Genomic DNA, 15,666 nt, shown 5'->3' on the forward strand with positions numbered 1-15,666 from the left:
ATAATTTTGCCTAGATTCTGGTGCTGTTATTTAAGATGTAATAAAATCTGTATTATAGCCAGGCACTGTAGTTTCAGAGATAAGAAACATAACATCCTGATCCTAAAGTTTATAATGTATTGGTTTGTGAAAACAAGTTAACATGGATGTGTTATTAGACAGATTAAGGTAAGTACTGTGACAAAAGCTTAGATGCTCTAATGACTTGTTAATGTGCCCGTCTCCCCTAGGTGGGGAACAACCTAGGTGACTGATAGAGCAGGTAGAGATGACTCTCTTATTTGTATTTCATTGCATTTAAAATAACCCATAGCATATTACTCTTGTGAAGTTGGAGAAAAGGAGTTAACATTATTTCTGTGTTTTATTTAAGGTCATGGAGACAGTAATAGCCGTAACATTCCAACATTAGTAAAAGACATTAGCAATGTAGGAGAGGTTTCTTGTGGAAGTTCACATACAATTGCTTTGTCCAAAGACGGAAGAACTGTGTGGTCTTTTGGAGGAGGAGACAATGGTATGTAAAAGAAAAAATTTTTCTTCATTCAAATAAAAAATGCTAAAATGTAGATGAACAGTATAAAAACAAATTGTTTCTTTCAAATAAAATGTTATCTTAACCATTTTGAACACATACAGACAGATATATGTAATATATGTAAATATATGTACATTTATACATACCTGTTTTGAAAGCCAGAGTAGGCCTATATAGTTCATATATATTATTTTATAAATTGTTGGCTCTAATGTAGCAATATTTTATGGATATCAATAAAGATATCACTATAATAATTTAAAAAAAGGCCTAAAATACTATTACATTTATCTGTGGGACAGTTTATAAAATAAGTTTCTCATTGTTGACTTGCAAGATGTCCCCCAGTTTTCTTTCCCTGCCCTAAAACATGGGGAAAACAAGAAAGACTCTAAGGAAATCAGACAAAACAAAAGAAACCTCTGCAGTGAGTGAGAAGATTTATATCCATTTTAATTAGCTGCTCTGGCAGCTGTGCGAATGCTTATTTGTTCACACAGATCAACAGTACTAGGTATGAAAAATAAGGTAATTTTAGTCAGGTGCAATGACTCTCTCCTGCTCATGTTCCAGGATTTACAAGACTGAAGCAAGAGGCTAGCAAGGCCTTATCTCAAAATACAAAAACTAAACCAAACAAAACATGACAACTTAAAAATAATTGAAGAGATAAAAATAATATAATTTAATTTACAATTATTTTCCAATTTTCTATTTTGTGAACTATTGAATCTTCTTTAACCTTTTAAAAATTATGTAAACTGCCAGTACTTTCTTGTTTTCTGAAACCAGGTCTTACAATGTATCCCTTTCTGGCCTGAAATTCACTGTGTAGACTAGGCTGGCCTCAAAGTCTTTTTTGTTTTTACCTTTATGTTTTTGTTTTTTGAGAAAGGGTCCCTATTTGTGGAACAGATTGCCCTTGCCTCTGCCCCCCAAATACTGGGATTAGAGGCATGTACCACTGCTCCTGGTTTGGCCTCAAACTCTTAATCCTTTTGTCCGCGCCCTCCCCCCCTTTCCCCAAATGCTGGGATTATACTACCTGGTTTCCTTCCCTCCTTTCTTTCTTTTTTTAAAGATAGGGTCTGGCTATGTAACATTAGATTTGTAACTATTCCACTTCTTGCTTTTTGAGTAGTTGAATTATAAGCCTGTGTTACAATGCCTGGTTAACCTGTCAACATATTAAAAATGAGAAATACAGACATTGGTGAGACAGCTTAGTGGTTTAGAGCACTTGCTGCTCTTTCAGAGGAGTTTGATACCAAGGGGGTCCCACCTACACATGTACATATTCAAACATACATACATAAATAAATATAAAATAAGGCCTGGCTAGGTGGCTCAGTGGTTAAGAGATAGAACTGCTTTTCTGGGGAGCTTGTGTTTGATTCCCAGAACCCGACCGAATCAGGTGGCTCATAACTACTTGTAACTCCAGTTCCAGGGGAGCTAAAACCTAATCTCTCTACTCCCTATCCCACTACCATACTCACAATTAAAAATAAAATAAATCTTTAATTTTTCTTAAATTCTAAAAAAGGAAAATGGACATAATACTTATAGGGGGTCAAAGAAATAAATATTTTTGTTAGGAAAAAGAGAAGGAGAGAAGAGGAGGACATGAGGGAGCAGGAAGATTGAGTTGGGGGACGAATAGAGGAGAACATGAAAAGGGATGACTTAATAGAGGGGACCATTATAGGTTTTGAAAGAAATCTGGCACTAGGGAAATGTCCAGAGGTCTACAAGGATGAACCCAACTAACAACCTAAGCAATAGTGGAGAGGCTATCTTAAATGCCCTTCCCCTATCTTATATGCCATCCTAAGCCTTCATCTAGTAGCTGATAGAAGCAGAAGCAGACACCCACAGCTAAACACTGAGCTGAACTCCTGGAATCCAGTTGCAGAGAGGGAGGAGTGATGAGCAAAGGGGTCTGTTATGAGCTGTTTTTTCCTGCAGGCCTGGTCCCAGAGCCATACCAGCCCCAAATAACACACAGAGACATTATATTAGATATTATGCTCTTAGCCTGTTACTAGCATTTCTTATTGGCTAGTTCTGTCTTAAATATTAACCCATTTCTATTAATCTAAGTATTTCCACGTGGTCTCATCTTACTGGAGAGAGAGGTCAGCATTCTGCTCTCCCCGTCCTACATCTTGAAACTCCTCCCTACTTCTTCCTCTCTCCTCCTAGTCTCCTAGTCCTGCCTATCTTGCTTTCCTATTGGTCAACAGTGCTTTATTCATTAACCAATACGAGAAACACATTTACAGAATGACATCTCCCATCAGGGGTCAAAACCAGGCTGGAGAAACCCACAAAACCATCTGACCTGAACAAGGAGGAGCTCATGGACCCCAGTCTGATAGCTGGGGAACCAGCATAGGACTGACCCAGACCCCCCCCAGAACATGGGTGTTAGTTAGGAGGCCTGGGCAGTCTATGGGGCTTCTGGTAGTGGGTCAGTATTTATTTTATCCCTAGTATACGAATGGACTTTGTGAGCCATTTCCACATAGAGGGATACTCTCTCAGCCTAGACACATGGGGGAGGGCTGTCCCAAATGATATGAAAGACTTTGAGGAGCCTCCATGGAAGGCCTCACCCTCCCTGGGGAGCAGAGGAGGATAGGATGGAGAGCTTGGGGGGGTGGCCGGGGGGGGGGGAGAGGAGGATGAGGGAACTGGGATTGACATATAACACAAGCTTGTTTCAAATTTAAATTAAAAATATCATAAAAAAGAAAGAGATGAAAATAAAAAAATATTGTCTGCCTCTTTAAGGTAATTCTTATTGGTTGAGAATAAGACACAAAAGGCTATTAGTTGTTGATGGTTAACTTTGTTGAAACAGACATGTTCATTTGTTAATGCCTTCTGCTATCAGGAACAGGTTTCTATGTCTATCTGGTCATTGCTATAAAAATTAAAGTACTTTGTTAACTTCAGTGCTTTAAAAAAAAGAGCAGGCTTAAAAATTTTGCCTAACTTGAATATGATTTTTTTCTTTATGTATGTAGGCAAACTTGGCCATGGTGATACCAACAGAGTATATAAACCCAAAGTTATTGAAGCTTTACAAGGAATGTTTATCCGTAAAGTTTGTGCTGGGAGCCAGTCTTCACTTGCATTGACATCAACAGGGCAGGTAAGACTAAGGAATGAGCATAAAAAAGATTATTTCAATGGACTAGGTAATTAAAAAAGTGATAACTTGAAATTTAGAATTAAAAGAAAAACATTTTAGGCAACATTGAGGTGAAAATACTATTTTGTTTCAAGTGTATTAGATGGAAAGGAGCCAGGTTTCTGCTTGTGTGACCTGGATACATTTTCTTTCATCTTCCTGTTCTTTGAAGTTGATTTAATAAATTCATTTAGTGCTGAGAACCCTTTAAGCCTTTCACCCAAATCATTGGGGTACCTTGAAGTCTCTTTCCTGTTAAAGAACAGTGGGGGAACATAAAACAAAACTTGAGGGGACCATTGATATGAACTAAAAAGTAAGATGATCAAAAAGAGGGTAATGCAGATGGAAAGTGTGCTGGTCCCAAAGAGGACCAGGCATAGTGTGGAATAGACAGTGTTTCCCTCCTGGTGTTGATCAGCCTCCAGTGTTGGAGCCCATTGTATGCCAGGACAGAGTAGACATTCATATTTAATTTAGTTACTCTTTGAAAGACAAGTGTTTGATATGCTGAAAAATCTAGTGCAAACTATTTTATTTTATTATGAAGACAGTTACATACTTAAAACTGCTCTAAATATATGGCCTTTCATTGTTCCTCACAGTGGGTTTTGTAGTAAGAATACATGGATTGAAATCAGCAAGTGCTCCCTTACTTGATTTATGTTCACAGGCAAATCTCAGACTTCCCTCCAGTGTCACATGCTCCTTTTTTATGAGAGAGGAAATAATTCCTGCTTTGTGTACCAGATGGTTGTGTAAGATAATTATTTGAATTTAAAGTTCCTATGTTTAACTGTTGGTGGTATATAATAAGCAGTAAATCTGCTACATTATATTCCAAAGGAATTTGTAAATTACTTGCTATATAGACTAGTTGTATCATGAACATATTAGGTTATATGAAGTCTAGTGTATATGTTTACCAAAAAACAAAGCAGGAAGAGATTTTTGATGAGCCATTCTGTTACTGTTAGATCTGTGGAGCTTTTCACTCTGTCTCTTGGTTCCCTCAGGCCACTCAGTGCTAATTTTCTACTAAATGTAACTCTTATGTTTTAATGCAGATAATTTTTTTTACAGCATGATATAATGCCTAAAATGTAAGACTAGTACTCCTTTTATGTGTTGTAGTTTTAGGGATCAAACACAGGACATTTTGCATGCTAAGCAAGAATTGTACCAACTGAGCTACCAATATTCTTAATCTTATTCTCATCTAAGAGAATATTCAAAAGACCTTCAGAATATTAGTACTGCATTGGACTTGTAGACATTTAGAGTCTAGTAATATTTCCCTCCATGTGTTTAGTTCCCAATCTTTGTTTGAATAGGCCTTTGCTGTACTGAAGTTTCCTTTTGCCTTTATTTCTCTTAAGTAGGTTTTCTGGTATTTGGTATAAATATATGATGTTCTGTTTCAATGAAGACATCTAACCTTATTGGTCTTTCCTAAAATATTGTGAAGACAAAACAAAAATAATAACTATAACCAAAAAGGTCTTCATGGTATAAAGATGAGAGTGAGTATAATCATATCAAAGCCAGTTGAAAGAAAAAGTTGTTCAGTTCAAATCGTCAAGCCATCAGTCATTCCTCCTTTTATCCTCTTCTTCATGCATCTTTTCCTGGACAGCTTAAGTCAACTACTCATTTTGTTATTAGTAACAAATGAAGGTGCTCAGGGGAGCTATCTGACTGCTCCTTCACATACTCTTTGTGATAGATAAAACCAGTTTTGTGGATTTACATTATCAATTTTATCATTTCTGGGTCTAGTCTGCCACATAAGCAACATGTAAATACAATGTTTATTTTTGTTCTTGGTTTTGTTTTGATAGCCCTGTCTGTCCTGGAACTTATGCTGTAGACCAGGCTGGCCTCAAACTCAGAGGTCCACTTGCCTCTGCCTTCTGAATGTCTGTGCCACCACTGCCTGGCAATAAGTAGACATTTTAAGATAGTATTTCCATGCTGCTTAGATTGAACAGTATTAGCCAAGTGCAAGCCAGTTAGTGGTAACTTTAGCAGAGGATCTCCTATCTTTTATTTTATCTGTGGTTAGTTTATTTTCATGACACAGCTGCTCGTCTGTTTATATACTTGGTGTTTAAAGACAGCACAATAAATGATAGTGACTTTTTTCTCTCTCTTATTTTAGATAGTATTTTCCTTCCTTCCCCCTTCCTTCCTTCCTTCCTTCCTTCCTTCCTTCCTTCCTTCCTTCCTTCCTTCCTTCCTTCTCTCCTTTTTCCTTTTTGGTTTTTCACGACAAGGTTTGGAACTTACTCTGTAGGCCAGGCTGGCCTTGAACTCAGAGATCTACCCCCCATCTGCTTCCTGAGTGCTGGGATCAAAGGTGTGCACCACCACAGCCCGGTTATTTTTCTAATGAAGCAAACAAGGTGCAGATATTTACTAAGAAGTACTGTTAATTTTCTTAGTTATAATAATGGCTTAATATTTCTACTTTTTTATGTCTATTTTAGAGAGGATTGTTTAGAGAGTGGGGGTGGGAATGATCAGGTGGGGCAGTTAGGGGCTGGTATGTTTGCTTCTCAGCTGCCCCGTTGATCAGTCTCCTGAGGGTACCATGACCATCTTTAAAATGATCAATACTAAATACTATTAATACCAGAAAGTTACCACACTCCTTAATAATTTTAGTTAATAGTCTACTTGTTTTAGGAATTGATGTGTTCTTTATTTCTGTCTTTTCAGGTCTATGCTTGGGGCTGTGGGGCTTGTCTAGGTTGTGGTTCTTCAGAAGCTACTGCTTTGAGACCCAAACTCATTGAAGAATTGGCTGCCACAAGAATAGTTGACATTTCTATTGGAGATAGTCATTGTTTGTCTCTTTCTCATGGTAAAGTCCTATTTATTTGTTGTTTTAAATCCTCCTGTTTTCACCTTCTTAGTGCAGGAATTACAGGTGTTCTAAGTCATTTGTTTTTAAAGAAATGTTACCAATTTTTCTTATTCTTCAGGGTGTTACATTTAAATTTAACTTTTATGCCTATGTCTTGTTTTTAGATAATGAAGTTTATGCCTGGGGCAATAACTCCATGGGTCAGTGTGGCCAGGGAAATTCCACAGGTCCTATTACTAAACCAAAGAAAGTGAGTGGCTTAGATGGTATAGCTATTCAGCAGATCTCAGCTGGAACATCACATAGTTTGGCATGGACTGCTCTCCCTAGGGACAGGTAAGTACTATGTTTAAACATTGTGAGTTTTTAAAAAAATATTTTCCTAAATTTATTTTAAGACTGTGAATGTCCATTGAGTCAGCATTGCACAATATACTTCAGAAGTTGAATAGTTAAATTTAATAGTAGTAATAATGATGATAGTATATTCAAATTAATTTCCAAATAGTACAGATTTTAATAGAGGTACATTTGATCTCATGTTTAACAGAATAATACATATATATCTCTATTATAAAAATAAGGTACACATTACTCTCAACTGGTGTTTATGATAACATACACTGTGCACAGGGGTCCAGGTTGCATTGGAAAGGAATATTGTGTTTATCCTAAGATGTCTTTATTTTTAAAATTTTGCATGTGAAAAGTAAACAGACCATTTGTAGCTTTTCTTTGACAAAGTTTTTGTGTAAACTCATATGTTTTAAAGTCATTTAGATTTGTATGATCAGATAGAAACCATCAACATTATCAAACAAATATTATTTATGTGGGTAATTGTGCTAATATTTTTTCTATAATAACAAATTATATAAACACCTTAAAAGGATGAAGGATTTGCTTTGGTTTATATGTATTAGTCCATGTTCTTTTGGCTTCATTCTTTTGGGCTATAATGAAGAACATTATAGCAGAGTAGCCACTTCCTTTCAATACTGGATTTGCCAGCTTGGACCAAGCCTTCAACATGTGAGTTTTTGGGTAGAACACTTCATATGTAACCCTACAAGAGTATGGCAGTAGCATCAATAAGTTTAATGTGATTGGTTTTTGTTTTTGTTTTTTTGTTTTTTTTTTTTTTTGGAGACAGGGTTTCTTTCTGTAGCTTTGTAGACCAGGCTGGCCCCAAACTCACTAGATCCACCTGCCTCTTCCTCCCAAGAGCTGGGATTAAAGGTGTGTGCCACTACCACCCAGCAAGTTTAATGTGATTTTTAAGATTAACATATACATATATGTTAATCATATACATACATACATATATATATATATATACTACTTAAAGTATATATAATTTCTAGTATTGACTCTGTTACCATAGAAATGACATTTAGATCCCTTTTCATGTGCATATTGAGGTTACATATATTTCAAAAGAAAGAATCAGTATTTAAGATACTTTTCTTAATTTAAGAGCCAGGTGCTATAGTACATCTTTAATCTTAGTGCTTAGGTTGTGGTGGTGTGCATAGATGGCTCTCTGGAATCACCGTCTGGCCTATTTAGCCAAATTAATTAGCTTCAGGTTCACTGAAAGACCTTGTCTCCAAAAAAAAAAAAAAAAAAAAAAAAAAAAAAGACGGAGAGTGACTGAGGAAGATACTGGACATCAACCTCTGCTCTGTAAACCCATATTCCCACATGCATACACACACACACACACACCCCATACACACAATTAAATGTTTCCATATCTAGAGGAAATTAACTAAGATCAGAACTAGGCTTTATTGGTTTAAACATTTGTTTAACTTCATTGCTGTTTGTCTGGTTGGTTTTGTAAAACAAAATAAATTACTCCAAAATAGTAAAAAGAAAAACAAAACGAAAATACCAAAACCCAGTGGTTCTACTTTTAAATCAAGGAAGTTGTTCTCCTCTCCAACCCCATGTCTTGTTTTTTGTTTTTGATCATGTGTGGACGTTTCATTATAAGGCTTTTGGGTGCTTTTTTTATGCTTCCTTCTAGACAAGTTGTTGCATGGCACCGGCCTTATTGTGTAGATCTTGAAGAGAGTACCTTCTCACATCTTCGTTCCTTTCTTGAGAGATACTGTGATAAAATAAACAGTGAGATTCCTCCACTGCCTTTCCCTTCATCAAGGTATGTTGTAGATATGTATTAATTACTCTTTAAATTTTGACTTCATTCTTTCTTGTTTTTCTCAAAATTATATGAATCTTGATAAGCTAGAAAAGAGCTAAACTTTTATTAATAACTTCTTAGTTTCATAAATGATGTTTTAAAAATTATAATTGGTCATCACTTGATAAGAAATGTTACCCAAACACTTACTTTTGTGCTTCATAAATTCATAATTTTTTTTTCTTCAGGGAACACCATAATTTTCTTAAGCTGTGCCTGAAGTTGCTTTCAAATCACCTTGCTCTGGCCCTTGCAGGAGGGGTAGCTACCAGTATTCTTGGGAGACAGGCAGGTCCACTTAGAAATTTACTCTTCAGACTGATGGACTCAACTGTCCCAGATGAAATCCAAGAGGTAAGAGAAGAGAATCTATGGCCTGAAGCTTTAGCTAGATGGTGATATATTCAGCTGTACTCAATTACTGAGTTTCCCTGTGTAGCCCTGGCTGTCCTGCAACTCACTCTGTAGACCAGGCTGGCTTCAAACTCACAGAGGAATCACCTCCCTTGGCCTGAGTTCTGGGAGTAAGGCATGTGTCACCATATCCAGCAGATGTTCTTAAACCCTCTAAATTAAAGAAAGACCTTACATATTTTCAGTTTTCTTTCTGCCTTCCTTCCTTCCTTCCTTCCTTCCTTCCTTCCTTCCTTCCTTTGTTCCTCCTTTCTTTCTTTTTTGGTTTTTTGAGACAGGGTTTCTCTGTAGCTTTGGAACCTGTCCTGGAACTAGCTCTGTAGGCCAGGCTGGCCTTGAACTCACAGAGATCCACCTGCCTCTGCCTCCCTAGTGTTGGGACCAAAGGTGTGCACCACCAACGCCCGGCCATATTTTCAGTTTTCATGTGACGCTTTTAGACTTGTATAAGTTAGTGCACTTACTTTTCATATGTTGCTGTTAAAATGAGAAAATCTTGACTGATCAATGCACTTTTCCTTTCTGTTTTGTTTTTGATTATTAGGTGGTAATTGAAACACTGTCAGTGGGAGCAACCATGCTGTTACCTCCATTACGAGAACGGATGGAATTACTTCATTCTCTTTTACCCCAAGGACCTGATAGATGGGAAAGCTTATCCAAAGGACAGGTAAGCCTTTGCATGTAGATAAACTAGTCATATTGCAGGAAATTGGACTGAGAGGAAAAGAAAACAAACCAATTGCTATATGTTCACAAACTAGTGATAGTTCTGGTGCATCTGGATTATTTGATGTTGTATATTGGAAGAATTGTTGGATGCCTAGTAACCTGAAATGATGCCTATGATGATTTACTAAATTATGTGGGGTCAGTTTTTAGAGTCATAATTCATTTTTCCTAGTGCTGATTATGGTGTCAAACCAGATACCCTTGGTTTATTCTAAGAGCTGAGTTGAAATCATTCTTGTGTTATTGCTGTTAGTCCCATATTTAGAGTTGCTTATTTGAAAAGGAAAAGGTCATCATTAGCAAAAAGCATTTGAAGCATGAGTATACTTATTTTTAATTTTTATTAAGTACATGGAAATAAATGCTTTGCTAAGCTAAGTAGAAGATTGTAGAGCTATAGATTTGAGGAGACACATGGTGCTTACTGGTACTAAAATGTCCACAAATACTTTCCAGTAAGTATTTTTACATTAGTTTAGATTACAAGTGATTTCTTTTAAACATTAGAATAAGCAGTTATCAGTAATTTTGTTGAATAACAGGAATATAATTTCTCTGTTGGCATTTCCTATTTCTACCTACTTACAGTGGTTAAATTATTATACATGTTATTCTATTTTAGCTTGGAATTTTAGCTATTTAGCATAAATGATGAGATTAGAAACCTGTAAGTTACATTTTCCCAAATGGTGTTAATTGAATAGTTTTTCCTATAATTATGCACTACTTGTAGGTTGTGTATTAACTAATAAGTAGATTGTTAGCATTGTTAATATAGTTTTTTCCTTATATCCCCTTTGCTAATTATGTTTCTTTTTCATTGTTATCTAGAGAATGCAACTGGATATAATTCTGACAAGTTTGCAAGATCATACCCATGTAGCCTCCCTTCTTGGCTATAGCTCACCTTCTGATGCTGCTGACCTTTCAACTGTGTGCATGGGCTATGGAAACCTGTCAGATCAGCCTTATGGTCCTCAGACCTGCCATCCAGACACTCATCTGGCTGAAATTTTAATGAAGACCCTCTTAAGAAATTTAGGGTTTTATACGGTACCTTGTTTTTTCACTACATTAAGAAAAGAATTAAGGGATAAGGATCTTTTTAGGTAAAAGTATTTTAACATTTAAACAATGTAAATAAAATTTTAGATTCCCTTCCCCAAAGAGAGAAACGTGATATCTGAAATATTGTGGTGACCAAGAAACACATGTAACTTAAAATTACAAAAAGGCTGCTTATGTTAGAATTTTGTCAAGTGTTTCTCATGTAATGAAGTATAAACAAATAAAATAGTTTTCTAAAACATATTTGAAAAATAATCTTTATTATGTATCATTTTAGGATCAAGCATTTGGAGAGCTAGAAAAGAATAGTGATAAATATCTTCTTGGAACATCACCATCAGAGAACAGTCAGCCTGCTCATCTCCACGAACTGCTGTGTTCACTGCAGAAACAACTGCTGGCTTTTTGCCACATAAATAACATTACTGAGGTGGGCTCATCCTTCTTTTTCATGGTACTCTACTTGGAACTTACGGCTCAGATAGTTGGGGATGCCATGATATTTTTAAGCTTTGGATCTTTTAGATTGGTAATTTAGGGTTTTTTCCTTCTCAGAACTCAAGCAGTGTGGCATTACTTCATAAACATCTTCAGCTCTTGCTGCCTCATGCTACAGATATTTATTCACGTTCTGCAAATTTGCTTAAAGAAAGTCCTTGGAATGGCAGTGTTGGAGAAAAATTAAGAGGTGAGTTGGGTGTTGAATTTCACATTTAACTAGTGGGTATAAAACAAGAGTCAGTGAACTTTTCTAAAACTTCAAGAGTGCCTGACACGTCTGAGTGGAAGAGAAATGATCTTGAGTTTCCTTTGTATTGGTTAGGTGTATTGTAACTCTGATCTTAAAGGGTTCTAACTGTCTCAACATCTAGTTTAAAGGCATTGGATGATACAACCAAAAACAATTTATAATGTAAATGTATGATTTTTATCTATTGCATATTTTGGCATTATCCCATATCCTACTCCCTTCCTTCTTTTTGAGACAGTGTCTAATGCTTTAGGATATGCTGTTGTCAAATTTAAAGCAGTCCTTCTGTCTCACCTTTCTGAAGGCTGGGGCTACTACCACACCCTGTCCAATTTGCTTCTTTTTCTTTTCATTTTGGTTTTTTTGAGATAAGGTTTCTCTGTGTAACTGTCCTGGCTATCCTGAAACTCAATTTGTAGATCAGGCTGGCCTCAAACTCACAAAGATCTGTCTTCCTCTGCCTCTTGAGTGCTGGGATTAAAGGCTTGTGCCACCACCACCCAACTACAATTTCCTTCTTGAAATGCTTAAATGCTTTCTTCTGTGTAGCACAATCCTACTTTTTCTCCTCCATCACTGACCAGTGTTTTTCTGGGACTTCGTAAAGGATTTGCCCTTTTTTCCTTAGGGATCCTCCAAATTCTGCTTTTAATCATCTTCTCTTTCTGCATAGCCTGCCTCATCTAGACCAAGTGTTTTTAATCACTACGTAGGTGCTCCTATGTCTGCACCTAGCTGAGGACTCTCCCGAACACCAGAGCCTTTCTCTAGTTGCCTATTGAATATTTTTTTGGTTGTTGATCTCTGAAGTTTTTCTCCTAAGAAAAGAAAGAAATCAGCTGAGAGCCCAAGATTGTTATTTATTAGTGACTGTTGTTTGGCTGTTCTGTATGAAATTTAAATTTATTGTTCACACAGACCGGGCTCACTTGTGAATGTTTCTCCTGGCACTGCGTACAGGGAAATGTTGGTATAAATTTGATTGAAAAGTGTAGCTCAGGGGTTTGGGATTTAGCTCAAAGGTCCTGGGTTTGGTCCTCAGCTCTAGGGGGAAAGAAAAGAAAAGAAGGAAAGAAAGAAAGGAAAGGAAAGGAAAAGGAAAATAGTGTAGCACAAAAAAATACAAGACCCAGAGACAGATTTTGGGATTCAAGCTTCAAGCTGACGATCAGAAAAACAAAGCAGCCAAGCCAGTAGATCTTACCCTATCAGGATGAAATGGCAATCTGTCTCCACTAACCCTCAGATGCAAAAGCTCTTAATTCTTGTCTCTTCCTCCTTTTATTCCTTTCTCCACCTCTCTAGGGCTGGGATCAAATGTGTGAGTGTGAGCTCTGTTATGTTTTTATACTGATTCAATCTCATGTAGCCCTGGGTAGCTTTGAACTTAGAGAGATCCTTCTGTCTTTGTCTCTGAGTTCTGGGATTAAAGGAATGTGCCACCACTGCCTGGTTTCTATGGCTAACTAGTATGGCTGCTTTGCTATTTTGATCTCCAGTGGCTTTAATAAATCATAAACAACATATCACCACAGAAAAGTGATGCCCATAATAAAAATATAGATATTTTATAATGATCTTAATTTTAAAGATTATTTTAGATTAGAAAAATCTAAAAAACTTTGCTTACTAGAATGTTGATATCACAGTAAAAACTTTTACCTGCTTTGGCCATGGCTGTGTCTCCATCTAGTATAATGCCTAGTCTTTTGTAGGTACTCTAAGTGTTAGAATAATTTAAAAGTGAGGGTAAATTAATGGATGTGGAATTGTAATGCATTTTAAGAAAGCAGTTTTCTGCCAGGCAGTGGTGGTGCATGCATGCATGCATGCCACTCTGGAGGTAGAGACAGGCGGATCTACAGAGCGAGTTCCAGGACAGGCTTCAAAGCTACAGAGAAATCCTGTCATAAAAAAAACAAAATAAATACATAAATACATAAGAAAAGAAAGAAAGCAGTTTCTGTGTTTCAAGTTTGTTAACATGCAGGGTAAGTTTGCTTTTCTACAAGTATGTTGGTGGTATTTTCTGGTAGTAAATACTAATGTGACATCAGCTATTGGGTAGGTATTGAACAAAGAGTTACTGAATTAGTTTACTCTCCTTCCAAACTAAAGATGTATTTAGGTTTTTATTTTTTTAAGTTGTTTGAGGTCATTGATTTACACTGCATTTCTTGCCCTTTATAGATGTGGTCTATGTGTCTGCTGCAGGCAGTATGCTCTGCCAGATTGTTAACTCCCTACTGTTACTCCCGGTGTCAGTGGCTCGTCCTTTACTGAGTTACCTCCTCGATCTCTTGCCACCTCTTGATTGCCTTAATAGACTCCTGCCAGCTGCTGCACTTTTGGAAGACCAAGAATTACAGTGGCCTCTTCATGGTAAGTATAGGCAGTAAAAAGTTAATTGATGCTCTTGAGAAGGGTTATTCTTCTTGTATATCTCAGATAAAATCATGCCTAAGTATGTGGATGTTTCATGTGATCAAAAAGATGTGATTATCTTCTAAGAGTGAACAATTAGAAGTGGGCAACTGATGCAGTAGATAAGAAAGTTGCTTATGGGCATCACAAAAAGTACCTTTATGGTCAGTGGTTCTAAAGCTTTGTGTTCTGCAAAGTTTGACATGATGGAGATTAAGATGTCTTAAAATAGACTTGGAAATTGTGTCGAATTTAGCCAGTGTTACTTTTTTACTTTGAGGAATTTGAAATGATACATTTATAACCAGTGGATCATTATATTTGATTTAAGCATTTGTCATAAATATAAAAGATTTTCATGTTAAAATATTTATTTGATAGCATATTTCTTATTTTTGTTGGTTATATAGGCAACTGGTTGAATTTTATTGAGATATGACTTTTTATGCATTTGATTTTAGACATGATATTCTTTTTTAATAATTTATTTATCTTTATTTTATGTGCATTGCTATTTGCCTGTATGTTTGAGAGTGTCAGATCTCAGAGTTACAGACAGTTGTTAGCTGCCATGTGTGTTCTGGGAATTGAACCCTGGTCCTCTGATAGAGCAGTTGGTGCTCTTAACCACTGAGCCATCATTCCAGGCCCCCTAAACATGGTATTCTAATTCATTCTTGAATTATACAATATTGGTAATTATAAACAGTTGACAATAGCTTTTGCTTGCAAGAGTATTATTGTTATCTATTATAGTTGTCTTAAGGCTATCAAAGAAACTTCACCATTAGAACTTAAAGACATTTCAAATTAGTAAATTGGAAAGAGTCATGGACTGAGGCATGTAAAGGTCTACTAGTAACTTGGGTAAGCTTGAGAAAGCCACTTGTCAGTGCTTAGAGTCTTGGTTTTTTTCCCTGGAAAGCATTGAACTTTTGACAGGATAGCATTGAAACCCTTCTTACTGAAGGAGTGGTCAATTCTATTGACCACTGAATTGAAATGGTCAAAGTACCAAATTCATAACCCTATCAGAATAGTGATTTAGCTTGATGTGGGTAGTTTCAGGGTTATTCTTGCTTTCCTAAAGTGTCTTAGAACTTTCTTGTATCAGGTATGTTGAGTGTCCTTTTATTTGGATTTCTTTGTGTGCATAACTGGTTATTTTTTTTTTAAGTTTCCCTTTCTTATGCTGTTCTTGCTTAGCTTGCAAAATTTATTTTAACTATATAGTATGAATTTAGATTTGTCACTCCCCACCCCCTTTTTCTGAAGTAATTTTTGAAGGATAAAAATTTTCTTTTCTTGACGTACTAGAGGAATTTATATATAAAACTATCTGGCCCTTGTGGTTTTTTGTTTGTTTGTTTGTTTTGTAACTTATTTATTTTTTAATTTTATATGCATTGGTGTTTTGGCTGCATGTATATCTGTGTGAATATTTGGAATTACAGGCAGTTGT

The 15,666-nt window shown here is 36.3% G+C and overlaps 1 protein-coding gene across 8 annotated transcripts in view; it reads left to right on the forward strand.

Moving 5' to 3' along the window:
• The window catches only part of Herc1 (HECT and RLD domain containing E3 ubiquitin protein ligase family member 1), a 162,294-nt gene that overhangs the window by 47,302 nt on the left and 99,326 nt on the right, over positions 1 to 15,666 (forward strand). For all 8 annotated transcript variants that reach the window (XM_051197814.1, XM_051197817.1, XM_051197818.1 and 5 more), the window contains exons 7-17: positions 374 to 517; positions 3,571 to 3,698; positions 6,459 to 6,603; positions 6,771 to 6,942; positions 8,639 to 8,773; positions 9,004 to 9,169; positions 9,774 to 9,899; positions 10,793 to 11,014; positions 11,307 to 11,459; positions 11,585 to 11,717; positions 13,971 to 14,162. In XM_051197814.1, coding sequence (XP_051053771.1) covers positions 374 to 517; positions 3,571 to 3,698; positions 6,459 to 6,603; positions 6,771 to 6,942; positions 8,639 to 8,773; positions 9,004 to 9,169; positions 9,774 to 9,899; positions 10,793 to 11,014; positions 11,307 to 11,459; positions 11,585 to 11,717; positions 13,971 to 14,162 — 1,716 coding nt within the window. The remainder of the gene's footprint in view (positions 1 to 373; positions 518 to 3,570; positions 3,699 to 6,458; positions 6,604 to 6,770; positions 6,943 to 8,638; positions 8,774 to 9,003; positions 9,170 to 9,773; positions 9,900 to 10,792; positions 11,015 to 11,306; positions 11,460 to 11,584; positions 11,718 to 13,970; positions 14,163 to 15,666) is intronic.

This window comes from Phodopus roborovskii, unplaced genomic scaffold (genome assembly GCF_943737965.1).
Source record: "Phodopus roborovskii unplaced genomic scaffold, PHOROB, whole genome shotgun sequence".
NCBI lineage: Eukaryota > Metazoa > Chordata > Mammalia > Rodentia > Cricetidae > Phodopus > Phodopus roborovskii.